This window comes from Sardina pilchardus, chromosome 10, assembly GCF_963854185.1.
Source record: "Sardina pilchardus chromosome 10, fSarPil1.1, whole genome shotgun sequence".
In the NCBI taxonomy this organism is placed as follows: Eukaryota; Metazoa; Chordata; class Actinopteri; order Clupeiformes; family Clupeidae; genus Sardina; species Sardina pilchardus.
Genome location: NC_085003.1, coordinates 29,827,453 through 29,841,187, shown reverse-complemented (window position 1 = coordinate 29,841,187; position 13,735 = coordinate 29,827,453). Strand labels below are relative to the sequence as shown.

At 44.7% G+C, this 13,735-nt stretch overlaps 2 protein-coding genes across 2 annotated transcripts in view; both read right to left on the bottom strand.

Moving 5' to 3' along the window:
* Window positions 1-653: 653 nt before the first annotated feature.
* Window positions 654-2,416, bottom strand: il17c (interleukin 17c). The gene is made up of 3 exons (XM_062547470.1): window positions 2,323-2,416; window positions 1,917-2,140; window positions 654-1,341 (listed from the first exon to the last, which is right to left on the bottom strand). The coding sequence occupies exons 1-3, from the start codon at window positions 2,335-2,337 to the stop codon at window positions 1,110-1,112; spliced, it is 471 nt and encodes a 156-aa protein (XP_062403454.1). The 5' UTR covers window positions 2,338-2,416; the 3' UTR covers window positions 654-1,109.
* A 2,124-nt stretch (window positions 2,417-4,540) lies between these two features.
* Window positions 4,541-13,735, bottom strand: part of zc3h18 (zinc finger CCCH-type containing 18) — a 51,939-nt gene continuing 42,744 nt past the window's right edge. Inside the window, exons 14-20 of the mRNA XM_062547592.1 lie at window positions 12,500-12,610; window positions 10,605-10,778; window positions 10,498-10,520; window positions 9,244-9,461; window positions 8,929-9,028; window positions 8,570-8,666; window positions 4,541-5,946 (exon numbers count right to left, since the gene is read on the bottom strand). Of these exons, the coding sequence (XP_062403576.1) occupies window positions 5,718-5,946; window positions 8,570-8,666; window positions 8,929-9,028; window positions 9,244-9,461; window positions 10,498-10,520; window positions 10,605-10,778; window positions 12,500-12,610 (952 nt within the window). The 3' untranslated portion in view covers window positions 4,541-5,717. The remainder of the gene's footprint in view (window positions 5,947-8,569; window positions 8,667-8,928; window positions 9,029-9,243; window positions 9,462-10,497; window positions 10,521-10,604; window positions 10,779-12,499; window positions 12,611-13,735) is intronic.

Here is a 13,735-nt window from a genome sequence, read left to right as displayed (position 1 = left end):
TAATCTGACAATGTAAAGCACTACACATATTTTACATGACAAAGATTGTCATGTCTTGATTCCCAAGAGTCCAAACTTTCAAATGGTGTATAAATTATGCTACATAACAATCTGGTGTCTGAAAATGATCTAGAATGTTGGGGAGGTGATGGAGGGGGGTATTTGACCCGGTACTGGTACAATCTCTTGAAGTCATGCTTACGAAAACCGTTAGCTAGGTCCACTACTAGTGCATATAATAATCTTCTGTTAGTGAAATGACATGACACACTAAAGTGTTATCTTTTGTAAATCTCTGTTTCATCAATTCAACTAGTGGATATTTTATTTTATGTGAACTTGCCTATTTGCAGTTTTTATACCTGAAAGCTCTACACAGCTGTAACCTCAGGCTACAACTGTAGCTAGATATGTTAAGCTTGTTAAGTCAGTAAAGTGAAAGGCTTGAGATGTGAGAGCTTATAACAACCTTGTGATTTCCACATCAAATGAAATGAAGCCCTTACAAGATAAATATGTAGTCAAAGTACACAGCAAAAGACAGCACTTGAAGAAAGTAAGATGTTAGAATCTACTGATGGATGCAAATCTAGATGATCCAAATGGTATGTGTTCAATTAAATGCCTCTTTACACCACAATTTATAAATACATCATTTTATTCAAATGGTTCTTTAGCTTGAACCTGAAAATGTTGGCATGCACATAGCTTAGTGTCACAAGAGAACATGAAAACCATAACCAATCTGACAACTTCAATTCACAACAATATTGCCCATAATTTACAGACTAGTTTAGGAAGAGTTGTCAAACAAATTTTGATAAATAGAAAATACAAATAGCAAATGTACACATCAATAAATAAAAACATGCACAATAAATAATTTAAATATATATAACAAAGAACCCGCTAGCTCAGAGGACGCAATAAGACGCCATCAGGTAGCCTACTTCTTATTTTAATGTAAAACATCTGCTATCGGCAAGCCAATATACAGTAGTGTTATTAGTAACTTCTTTGCATTTTAGAACAAACACAACAAAACGTGAAACATGTCACTACCTTTTTTTTTCTTATTCACTCTTTTAAAGAGTTAGTCATGAATGTCCTTAAACAGACCTAGGTATCAAGCAGGTGCATGCAACTGGTACTTGGATCATTTCCGTTTTGAAGGAATATTGGCCTTTCACAGCGCACTCCTTCTTCCGCACGACCATCATAGTTTGAAAGACTGGATGGGAAATGTAATCCCTGTTCTCCTTTCCGTCTATGATACAGCCGGCGCACAGACACTCAGCCACTGAAATATGCTCCGGGTACCTGGTTTCATCCACGTCTGTCCTGTAACAGAATTCCAACAGATTCCAATTTAGTCACAAGTAAGAGTAGAGCCATCGACATAAGAAGTTGTCATCAATCACTTAGTTGAGGTGCTGAAGTTCGAAGCGTGCGTAGACCTATTGATTTAACTAACCAGCCAATGAACACCGAGTGCGCAACTAACGCGTTTTATTCACAGAGAGTATACTGTCAGATATCAAATATTTCCCACTGTAATCAAGAAATCTGGCTATACCAGACGCAAGAGCTGTTCACACATTCAACCAAGTAGACCCGTAACCTATTCAATTTGGACGCTCCGCGAACGGAACACTCCTGTTACGCGCCCCGTGTACAGTCCAACTGAAGACGTTCAAATCGCATGTCGTTCCCAGCCTTGAGCCTTGTTACTTTTAGAATTCACTTCAAATCCATCATCAGCGAAAACAATATGAAGTGTCTCGACAAGCAAACGGAGACATTAACATTACATGTCTTCGAGAGAGCCTAAGCCTATGCAGCAGCGGAGCGCAGGTGTCAAGACTGAGAAACGCCTCCGACTGGAGAAGCATTTAATAGCAGTGACGTTGTCTTACCTGTACCGCCAAGGCGAGAGGGAGCGGTTGCTAATGTCGGATGACGATTGGAGCTTGAACTCAGGGCAACTTGACACTGGCATCCGCGGTGGCTTGTTCGGCAGCTGTTGTGGGTGTCGCCAGTGCCTGCGCAACACCTTGCAGGCGTGCTCTTTAGGAAAGCATCCACCAGTGTCCGAAGCGGCGCATAATAATCCCATTGCAAGTGTCACAAGCAGAAAGACCTGAAAGGAAATACCATAAGAAGGACTTGTAAGATATCACAAAAGTGAGAAATAAGCATGCAGTATAAGTAACCCGGAGGCATAAAGCAGCAATCATCATACTAAAGTAGCTCAAATGCATATTTAGGGTCTAGATGACATAAGCTATGAAGGCAAAAGAATATTTTTTCTCATTCACTTACCATCATTGTGTTCATATCCACAAGAAAATTAGGCTTAGGTATGGTAAGTAGTCTCTAGGTAATAGGCTTGGGTATGCAGTAAGCTCAGCAAGTCAGTGTCTGTGAGAGATGCCATGGTGTCCGGTTTTTTTATATGTGTTTGGGACTCAGTGGGAAATTCCGTATGAAGGAGGAAATGGAATGACAATGTTTACTTCCTTGCAATATTACTTCCCACTCAATGTTGGCGCTTCAGTTATTGAGTGGAGTAGCCTATGATGTTTCACAATAATGAAATATTGATTATCCTAAACTCGTCCCCATCACTGATAGGCCTACTATGGAAAGTTTGAGTAGGCTATATTACATTCGCACGTAGGCTACCTGTTACGATAGTCAAGTAGGTGATTAATAATTAATTAAGTAGGTAGTAATTAAGTAAGTAATTAATCAATCACATCTCAGTCTGATATATATAAAAAAAAATATATAACGTCATTATCCCCATTACTTCTTCCATGAAATATGAGGCTATACAGTAGGCCTATATAAACGGTAGCACATACACACACAATATTTCCAATGTGTAGGGCACGCATCTACACATGTGTGTTTCCATATATTACCCACATGTATAGCCTATGTGCTCAAAGATGTAACCTTAGGGACCCCTACACCTTGGACATACACACTACTTAAAAAGTTAGGGATATCTGGCTTACAAGTGAAATGTATGGAAAATGTAAAGTTCAAATAAAGCCTATATCATGAAAGTAGGGCACTTAAGTCAGAGCATACAATGGTGATTTCCTCATCTCAAACAATTTATTGAAACAAAAGACCAACACATTTGATTTGTAAATCAAATATCCCTGACTTTTTGTGATTGTGTGTGTGTGTGTGTGTGTGTGTGTGTATATATATATATATATATATATATATATTACACACACATACTGTATACTGCGTGATCAGTGAACAGAAGTCTCTGCACACTTGGCACTGATGATGCCATGATTTCATGCCAGATTTCTTTCCCACACCATTTCTAATCGAAAGCAATCTGAGGTTAGATCAGTGCATTGTCTCATGCCCTGGGACTTTTAAAATGACCAAATGACCAGACACAGTGACTGTTCTCCCACCGAATGTGAATGTAACGTGAGATAGCCCTAGCAATCTATTAACCCAAACCAGAGCCGTGCCGGGATTACCAGCTTGGCCTGGATAAATGATTGTTGTCAAGGTAAAGTACATAGTTGCATAGTTGGCACGACAACTTAATAATGCCAGTTCATCAGACTTGGGCACACTTGGTCCATTCTTTTGTATTGGCCCTAAGAGCAAGGGCCAGTCATTTTACATGTTGGCAGCAAGAAAGACCATTGCCATATCGATAATAACCGAATTTAAAAGGCACTTAACCCTCAATCCAGCGCCTTTAACAATTAAACACATTAATGACTCAGCCATAAGGTTTTGGGACCAATAGTTCTATATATTCATGGCAAAATTAGTTAACATCCCTGTTGTCAACAACTGCAGATATACTGCATCTTGCCACCTCAGAACCGTTAGTATATGACTTGCAGTCATGATGGAACAAGTAAAATTGAGTGGATGAGATTACCGACTGGTTCAATCACTTCCTTTGATTAGTGATCATAAGGAAAGATGAAGGAACGTGCTCTAATTAAATATGTCAAGTTTTATCTCCAAATTCCATGTCTAGATTTAACAAGTGATCTTTAATTAGAACGGACCTGTAACTGTGGGCCTTTTAATCAAGTTAAGATAAAGCTTGAAAGTTGCATGAAGTCCCCTTGGAATATTCTATATTTTTTTCTGGGCAAAAGGAGTGAAACCAACTGTTCCAACAGCTAATCTGTCCAAGACATGAGGTTGGTGTGCATGAGGCTGACAGGGCCAGCAGCCGATTCTGAACTCACTGGCCTTACCAGCGGAGTTTGGTGATTTCCACTCAGCCTCACAGGCAATCACACGTGCAAACGCCACCACTGCACATACATATCTAGCATAGCTTCCCTAATCATATATTCATTAACTTTCTAAACACTACCGAAGTGACTCACATCTACCCGTGTTTACTGAATCAATGCAGCGAGGTTTTTCTTCATGTATTTTAGTGCATGTTTACCCGAAGCATTTTGCTGAAGATTAAATTGTTTAAATAGTGGGATTTCTCAGATAAAACTGCATACAAAGGATGGACAGCCAATCTCTTTATCAAAATAGTTTATTTAGAAGCTTTTTTTTTCCTGTCTCAAAAAACCTAGACGGAGTTCCTCTTCATCTCCTGGTGTCCCAAATACAACCGCTCACACTCTTTTGTTTCAACTAAAAATGAGGGACGAATAATAAAACAGTTTATTACTGGAGACGAGCTAAGAAAAAAAAAAAAAAAACAGATCCTTAAAATTAAAAAAAAGAAAGGGAAAACAAAATGCAATACTTCACATCACTGTCATTTGAGCTCTAGAATAATACACTTCTTTTTAAAAGAAACTTGCTTGTCTTCTGCTTACTATAATTGTACACATTGGTAGGGTGTTTGAAAAAAAAAAAAAAAAAAAAATGTACCAGGGGGACCAGCTGTTAGAAGTTGGGTATCGTGGAAGTCACTGTGGAATCAACTTGGATCAACGGGGAATCAAATGACTTGGCCTTATTGAGGTGGGCACTTGAGGCCACAAATTAGATTCAATTGCAGGTAACCATCTCGTCATCAAATGCTATGTGTGGGATCTTCAGTGTATTGTACATAGAGCACAGGGTTCCCCATCCCCTCAACTCCCCTCCACACACACACAACTAAGGAGAGGAGTCGAGAGAAAAAGAAGAGAATAAAATAGTGTGAGAGTAGGAGTAAAAGAGAAAGAGCGAAGAGAGGGAGAGAGAGAAAGAGAGAGAGAGCGAGAGAGAGAGAGAGAGATGGAGGGATTCGGAGAACATGGGTAAACAGTATTTATTCTCCTCGTAATTAAGAAAACATCTCCTACAGTTCATTTTGGAGAGGAAAAGGGGTTGGAAGAGATGAGTGCCCCCCCCCCTCCTCCCCACACAAATCTGTGTGGCATCCGTATAAAATCTACACGCCCCTGGCCATAGGGACACACATGAGCAAAGACTCTCATTCGCAGCGGCCTCAATCACGCATCCTCACACCTGGCCGCATTTCTTTGTCGTTCTGTTTTGTTTTTGCGGTTGTTTATTCATTAAATGTCCGTCTGTCAGTCCATCCTTCTGTCCACTCGCCCCAAAGCTGCTAGACGCCTGCTGACGCCTCAGTGACGCAATCAGCTGAAGGGCATTTGGCAGGAGGAGAAGGGGGAGAGAGAGGGGATGGTGCGTTTCTTCTCTTCTGTGTCTCGTGTCTTGTGTCGCGGCAGCCGGCTCTACTTCCCAGGGATCTTGGCTCTCTTGCGGGCGATGGCGTCCTCCACGGCCTTCAGCTGCTTCAGCAGCTCCTCTCGACGGCTCAGCGTGTTGCTCGGCTTCCCTGAGCCTAAGCCGGAACCGGACCCGGACCCAGACCCAGAACCAGAACCTGGACCCGGGGGTTTGCCTGGGGCCGCGGCCGGTCCCTTCCCAGAAGACTTTGGGGGTGGGGACAGGGGTCGCTTTCTGTAAAGCAAAAAAACAGAATGGGGGAAAAATACGACTGAGTTAGTCTGACCAGTTATGGGTGTCCAAAGCACACAAGAAGCTGTACGTCCTATAGACTAACTAATGGACATGAGCACACAATTCCATTATTCGTTTTCTGCACTGCTTTACAGCTTAGGGGGCCCAGCATCTCCTTGACCCGTTCTCTCCCTCTACCATGACAAGACACGGCCCTCCTCAACATGCCCATTGATCTAAAAACTCACAAACGCACAAGGACTGTGGTCGGTAAATACGGTTAGTTTCATTTCAGTCTTCAGCATTTCAGTCTCAATACCATGTTAATAATAAAAAAGCATAGAAAACCAAGACTCAAAAGGGACTGTCCCAAGGAGGAAAACCATTCAGGGAACCAGTCCAGACCAGTTACTGATAAGTTCTCCAATTAATCTACTTTGTTTATAATATTTCCAGGCTTCCACCGGTGCTGCCGACACAAGACAGAGAGAGAATAGTAACAGTACCTATAGTGGGCCGGGTTTCCCAGATTTGTTAAGAAGCTCTCAAGTGCTAAGAACTTCTTAGGAACGCTCTAAGAATGTTCTAAGAGCGCTCCGAAGAAGTTCTTAGCACTTACTGTAACAAATCTGGGAAACCCGGCCAATATCTGCATAGATGAGTGCAGTCATAAATACATGATCAGAAATACAATAGTTTTCCCTTTTTACATCAGCAATATTTATATTGAGATAAACACCAGTATTTCCCACACAATTACTTATTTTAGATTAGATTAGATTCAACTTTAACTGTAGTGCATTGCACTCAACGGCACTAAGCTTCACAAGTACAAGGTGAAGTACAAGTCTATTTAAACACCACTCGGAAAAGCACTCATTTTCGTTTTGCTCATTTTCATTTTGAAAACGAAGGCAACACTTGACATTGACATCTTATCACTTGACATAGGCATCATATTAGTTGTTACATCGGAGCACTGCATATGCTAATAGGTCATTCAGTGAGGGGGAATTTGTGATGTGTTTCAGATATTTTGGTTGCTACTCATTCCTGAAAATGATAATTTGTAGCATCTGCCAAGTGTCTCACTTTAAACAAAAATAGAGGAGCTATTGAAACGATCATGTTTCGTTATGCAATAGGCCTTTAAGTCATTGTTGCTGTTGGCCATCTTTTTTTGTTGTGTGGCTCTTTTGATTGGTGGTTTTTTTTTTTTTTTTGGTTCTTCATACTGGACTGGTTAGCCACCTCTGGACTAGGCTAATCATGCAGCGCAAGTATATTGTAACACTAGCTTACTTTTAACTTTCTTCAGTAACTTTTCGCTACTCAAAACATTGCATTTTCCCACCTCAAACATACTTCCACACTGAAATACAATGGATTAAAAAAAATATAAAGAAATGTGACTGAGTGGTACATTTAATGATAAAATCACTCTAGCTATCCAAATTTGGTCAAGATATTGACATAACATACATGTCGTCGATTAGAAGTGTAATTTGCTCAGCAATATTTTGAATACTGCCATAACGACATAATATGGTTCTTATTCGGAATAGATAAAGCATGGAAATGTAGTCACATGACAGTAACTGGTCGATGTAGACAAGCAAACTAGCTGAAGTGATTTGGAAAAAATTTACTGCTACACAAATTAGAAGTGTATTGAGTCACCAGCAGCTATTAGATTGTTTGCTGTTGTCCTTTATGGTCTGGAAATTGTTTCACTATTGCCTTTGTAGTCATTTTTGCTTGCTACAAAACAGCTAGGTATGCTTCCTTGTAAAGATAGGGGACATTAATTTTTCCTGCTATGATAGGAATTTATTTATGGGTCTACAGCAACAGAATAAGAGCTTTGAAATAAAAACAACCAAGATAAATGCTAGAGCTAGATAGCTTGGAAGTTTAGTTTGCTACAGCATCTCCACACACCATAGCATGTCCACACACAGTGAATAGAGCTGTTAAAGGATAGAAGATGGATGACGATGAAGGCCGTGCACATTCACCTATATGGAGGTGTTATGGGTTACTTACAACCAATTACCAGGACGGTGATAAAGAACATTAGGCATGCTTCACCGAGCGTGAGGAGCAATAATACTGCTTGCGCTTTAGAAATGGGACAGAAAAACTGAAAGGCTGTAATCCGAGTGTGTGATGCTATTTATATCCAACACACAAGCAAACTAAACAAAACCGGGGTGTTTAGAAAGGGGAAATGCTGCAGGATTCTTTTCATGAAACACATTGGTCTTCTTTCATTCCTTAAAAATAGAAATGGACAGAGTAGTAATAATAATAGTGATCTCTCTCTCCATTCATGTGCTGTCAATCACCACCATTGACACTTGGGCACTGAACAATGGGCTTTGTATGCAGTAGTCAGACACAAGCTACAAAAGGTCAATGTCTATGCTTGAAACCAGAGGATGTACTCGTCGTTAGGGGAAACAGTGGGTTAGGCATAAGAGGATGTGAATCTTCTTGTAGATGATGTATTGTGTGTGTGTGTGTGTGTGTGTGTGTGTGCGTGTGTGTGTGTGTGTGTGTGTGTGTGTGTGTGTGTGTGTGGTAGCAGAGGTGGCACAAGGCTGTTGGGGGTACGACCCACCTGTCCCCCTGTGGGGGCATTGGCCGTGGGCCTTGGCCTCTGGGACGGTCCATTCTGGGAGAGAGGGGGGGTCTGCCCAGCATCCTCCTGTCCCGACCTGAGACACAGAGGAGATGGGAGTTACCAGAACATTCACAATCAGGCAGGAGACCAGGTAGAGGTGCACTGAATAACAAATAAATGCAAGGTGGTTTACCAGTGATTTGTCACTGTGATTTATCCAGGATTTCCAGTCACATGTGTATTTGAATTTATCCAATCATATGATTTTGTATGTCTACAAGTCTATGCATTCGTCTATGTATTGGTGTGAGAGAAGAACATTAGTGTCATCCAGCTATCCCCCCCCCCCCCCTTACCTCTGTCAGGAGACATGGCTATCCTCTTGCTGAGGGGAGACGTCGGCCTCTCCTTATCGGCAGGGAAATATCTTTTCCTATTGCCTCGGTCAGGCTGCTGCTGCTCATAAAACACACACACACACACACACACACACGGTTTAAACCTAGCAAATTATGCATATAGAATGAGTATGGCTATTTCATTAACAAGAGAGAAAATCTGGACAGACAAACTATAAATAACCCAGCCAGCCAGCCAGCCAGCCAGATAGACAAACAGCAAGATCGATCAGCAGTGTCTGCCTAGCTCCTCTAGTCTGCAGCCGAGGGTACCTTGTTGAGCAGCGTGAGTTTGATGTCCTTGTGGGAGCCGTAGCCTCCCGGGGGCCCCATGTGCTGCGGCGGGTGCGGCGGGTGCATGGGGTGGCCCCGGTTGCTGGGGCCCGAGCGGGGCATGGAACCTGCCGCGCCCGGCCGGAAGGGCGGCCCCCCCGACGGACTCATCCGCCGCCGCTCCTCTCTGAAGGGCTCCTCTTTCTTTGGGGGCTTTCCTAAAAGAGACGGACGGAGGTTTTACGACCGGTCTACCACAAACACGCAAGAGTACGTGCTTGGACCCTACAGTACGTGTGTGAGCGGCTGACCTGCAGAATTTGTTTTGCTTTTTTGTTTGTGTGTGTGTGTGTGTGAGAATGTCAAAAAAGAGAGACATTACATCACATTACATTTAGAAGACTCTTTTTGTCCAAAGGGACTGACATATTTCAGCTAATATTACAAGGGATCATATTGTCCCCTGAGCAACTTGGGGTTAAGTGCACAACGGTGGAAGCCAGGAATTTAACCAACAACTCTCAGGCTTCTACACACTACAGATTTACGACAGGTCTAGCACAAACACGCAAGAGTACGTGCTGGACCCTACTTGTGTGAGTGGCTGACGGAATTTGTTTTGCTTTTGTTTTGTGTGTGTGGGAATGTCAATTACGCTGACACACAAACACGGTCACAATTACAACATGCTCACACACAACCACAAGTACTTCCAGGTAAGCTCAAAAAACACCCAACACTATCACGATCACAACAGTGACAGTGCAATTCCTCCTGTAGGAAAATCACTCGAAGTCACTCGAAGGACCCATGTGACTTCCAAGGGGAACTAGAAAGTTCCTAATCAGCTGCTCGCACTGTGATTGGTTTTCACCTTGTGGCCAGTTCGGCTGTGGTGTGAGGTTGGCCGGTGTGTGAGCGTCCCTGTCATTCTGGAGCACTATGGGTCTCTGGGAGTTGGTGTGGGGTCGGTGTGCGCGTGTGTGTGTGTGTGTGTGTGTGTGAACCTCTGACTGGGAGTTGGTGTGGAATCGGTCTGTGTATATGTGTGTGTGTGTGTGTGTGTGTGTGTGTGTACCTCTGACTTTCTGGAGCACTATGGGTCTCTGGGAGCTGGGGTGGGCTCGGTGTGTGTGTGTGTGTGTGTGTGTGTGTGTGAACCTCTGACTGGGAGTTGGTGTGGGCTCGGTGTGTGTGTGTGTGTGTGTGTGTGTGTGTGTGTGTGTGTGTGTGTGTGTGTGTGTGTGTGTGTACCTCTGTCTTTGTTGGAGTGCTGTGGGTCCCGGGGGTCTCGTGGGTCCCGGGGGTCTCGTGGGTCTCGTGGGTCCCGGGGGTCTCGTGGGTCTCGTGGGTCTCGTGGGTCCCGGGGGGGTCCGCGGGGCTTGCGGGGGTGTCCCGGGGTGGGCGAGCGGGAGCTGGCCGAGGACACGGGGCTGGCCAGGTCGGCGTACATGTCGTCCGAGTCGGCGCTTCGCACCGAGCTGCTGCTGGACGACGCAGAGGACTCCGACGAGACACTGCTCACACTCAGAGATCTGAGCGATGGAGGGAGAGAGATGGACAGAGCGAGCGAGCGATAGAGAGAGAGAGAGAGGAGGTAGAGAAGGAGAGAGAACAAAAGAGAGAGGAGGTAGAGATAGAGAGAGAGAGAGGAGGTAGAGAAGGAGAGAGAACAAAAGAGAGAAGAGAGAGAATGAAGGAGAGAGGGAGAGAGAACGAAAGAGAGGGATTGAGAGAGAGAGAGAGAAGAGGGAGAGAAGGAGAGAGAACAAACAAGAGAAGAGAGAGAATGAAGGAGAGAGGGAGAGAGAACAAGAGAGGGAAGGAAAAAGAGACAAGTGGAATGACAGAAAGAAAGAGTGACAGACAGAGAGTGGACAACAGCGGCAGAGAAGGAGAGAGAGCGAGAGAGGAAATGAGTGGGGTGTGAGAGAGAGAGAGAGAGAGAGAGAGAGAGAGTGAGGACAAGGACAAGAAGAGCAGGATGGGGGGGGGGGCATTGCAGTGTGTGAGGGTAATTGAATGTTCCAGAAGTTTCTGATGTTCAAGCTTGCCATCACTTATGCTGTACTAACTGCAGGTAAACAGATATCAGTAAAGGAAAGATGGACATACAGTAGCTTTCAGACATTAAGAACTCCAGAGAATGAAAAGTTCGGTACCTGGATTTTCTGGGGATGGGCAAACCAGTGATGGGCAAATCATGACACAGTCAGGTAAGATCAGGTATGAGACAGAGAGAGAAAGAACAGTTCAAAGTTAGTTTTCCTTTTTTGATTAGCACACAGTGGAAACTGACACACCTCTTCATAATATTGATGTGGCTTTGCGCGTGAGTGGGAATGTCAGTGGTGTGTGTGTGTGTGTGTGTGTGTGTGTGTGTGTGTGTGTGTGTGTGTGTGTGTGTGTGTGTGTGTGTGTGTGTGTGTGTGTGTGTGTGTGTGTGTGTGTGTGTGTGTGTGTGTGTGTGTGTGTGTGTGTGTGTATGTCTATGGACAGATTGTTTTGCTTGTGTGGATATGTTTGACTGCAAATGCACTGGGATGCAACCCTATATGTGTGTGTGTGTGTGTGCGCGTGTGTGTGAGTGAGAGCGTGAGACTGTGAGAGAAAGAAAAAGAAAGAAAAAGACAGAGAGAGAGAGAGAGTGTTTGTTGTGACATGAAGGTATGGGTGTGTGCGTGCGAATGTGTGGCTGTGTGTTGTAACCTGGATGTGACCCAATGTGGAATTTGTAGGAATGACGCTGTAGGGGTGTGTGTGTATGCACACACGAGAGAGTTGCACAGACTTGCGTGGGCTAGAGTGAGAGTGTGAGGCAAGCGTGCATGTGGTCACCTAGACTTGCGTGATCCAGAGCGTGAGTGAGGCTGAGGAGTGGAAACAAGTGTGTGTGTGTGCGTGTGTGTGGATGTGTGAGCGTGTGGTCACCTAGATTTGCGTGATCCAGAGCGTGAGTGTGAGGCTGAGGAGTGGAAACAAGTGTGTGTGTGTGTGTGTGTGTGTGTGGGTGTGTGAGCGTGTGGTCACCTAGATTTGCGTGATCCAGAGCGTGAGTGTGAGGCTGAGGAGTGGAAACGTGTGTGTGTGTGTGTGTGTGTGTGTGTGTGTGTGTGTGTGTGTGTGTGTGTGTGTGTGTGTGTGTGTGTGTGGTCACCTAGACTTGCGTGATCCAGAGCGTGAGTGTGAGGCTGAGGAGTGGAAACGTGTGTGTGTGTGTGTGTGTGTGTGTGTGTGTGTGTGTGTGTGTGGTCACCTAGACTTGCGTGATCCAGAGCGTGAGTGTGAGGCTGAGGAGGAGCGGGAGCGAGAGCTGGAACCTGAGTAACTGCTGCCACTACCACTCACACTGCCACTCAATGTCCGCCTGAGAGAGAGAGAGAGAGAGAAAGAGAGAAAGAAAGAAAGAAAGAAAGAAAGAAAGAAAGAAAGAAAGAGAGCGAGAGAGAGCGGAGAGAGAGAGAGAGAGGACCCGTGTGATAGTGACGTGGGAGGTATGTGTGTGTGTGGGGGGGGGGGGGGTGGGGTGGGGTGGCAAAGAGAGATGAAGGAGTCCAAGAAGAGGAGAAAGAAAACAGAGAGACAGAGAGAAAGACAGCAAGAAAGAAAGAAAGAAAGAAAGAGAGAGGGAGAGAGAAGGGGCCCGTATGAGCGATGTGGGAGATGTGTGTGTGTGGGTGGGGGGGGGGGGGGGGGGGGGGACAGTAAGAGATGAAGGAGTTCAAGAAGAGGAGGAGAAAGAAAAGAGAAAGGAATAATGACAAAAAAATCAGTGAATACTTGGGTGAAAAACACACAGAATTATGCAGAGCAACTACTGTTTTGCATTGCACTGTACTGTACAGTACTGTACTGCTTTGTGTTGCACTGCAATGCACCGCAGAGCACTAAACCCCCTACAACGTTGGGGTTCCTTCCTGGGTCCTCTACAGTAGGTGACTTCAGGAGTATTGGCTGATCTCTACAAGAACACTGCACCTAGCACCTACTGTCTCACAAGGGACATGTTGTTTTGAAATCAGATCAGCGGTTCCCTCCCGAGGTCACCCTGGGTAACCCAGTGACCTACGACCTCCCTGGAACCGGACCAGGGACGCTGGATCAGGAAGATGTGCTAACCCTGGCCAGCCACAGGCACTACCGCAGAGAGAGGGGGGGGGGGCAGAGCGTGCGGCGGGAGATTTTTATTCAAAGGAGAAGGGACCGGGGGGACGCCGTGGCATTTGAGCACACTGACAGCACAATAGAGCTGTGGCTAAGAGGAAACCCCAGCACACACACCCACGAGCTCACGAGGAAAAGTCCAGGCAGTGATGACACCTCCACCCTCCCACACACACACACGCAGACAGCTTGATTTACAGAGGCTGTGTCAATAAACAATAAACCTCTCCCACACATGATGTAGATAAACTCACTCACCCTCTAATACAGAAAAAACATACAACCACCAAAAACAAACATACGCACGCACGCACACACTAATTAAATT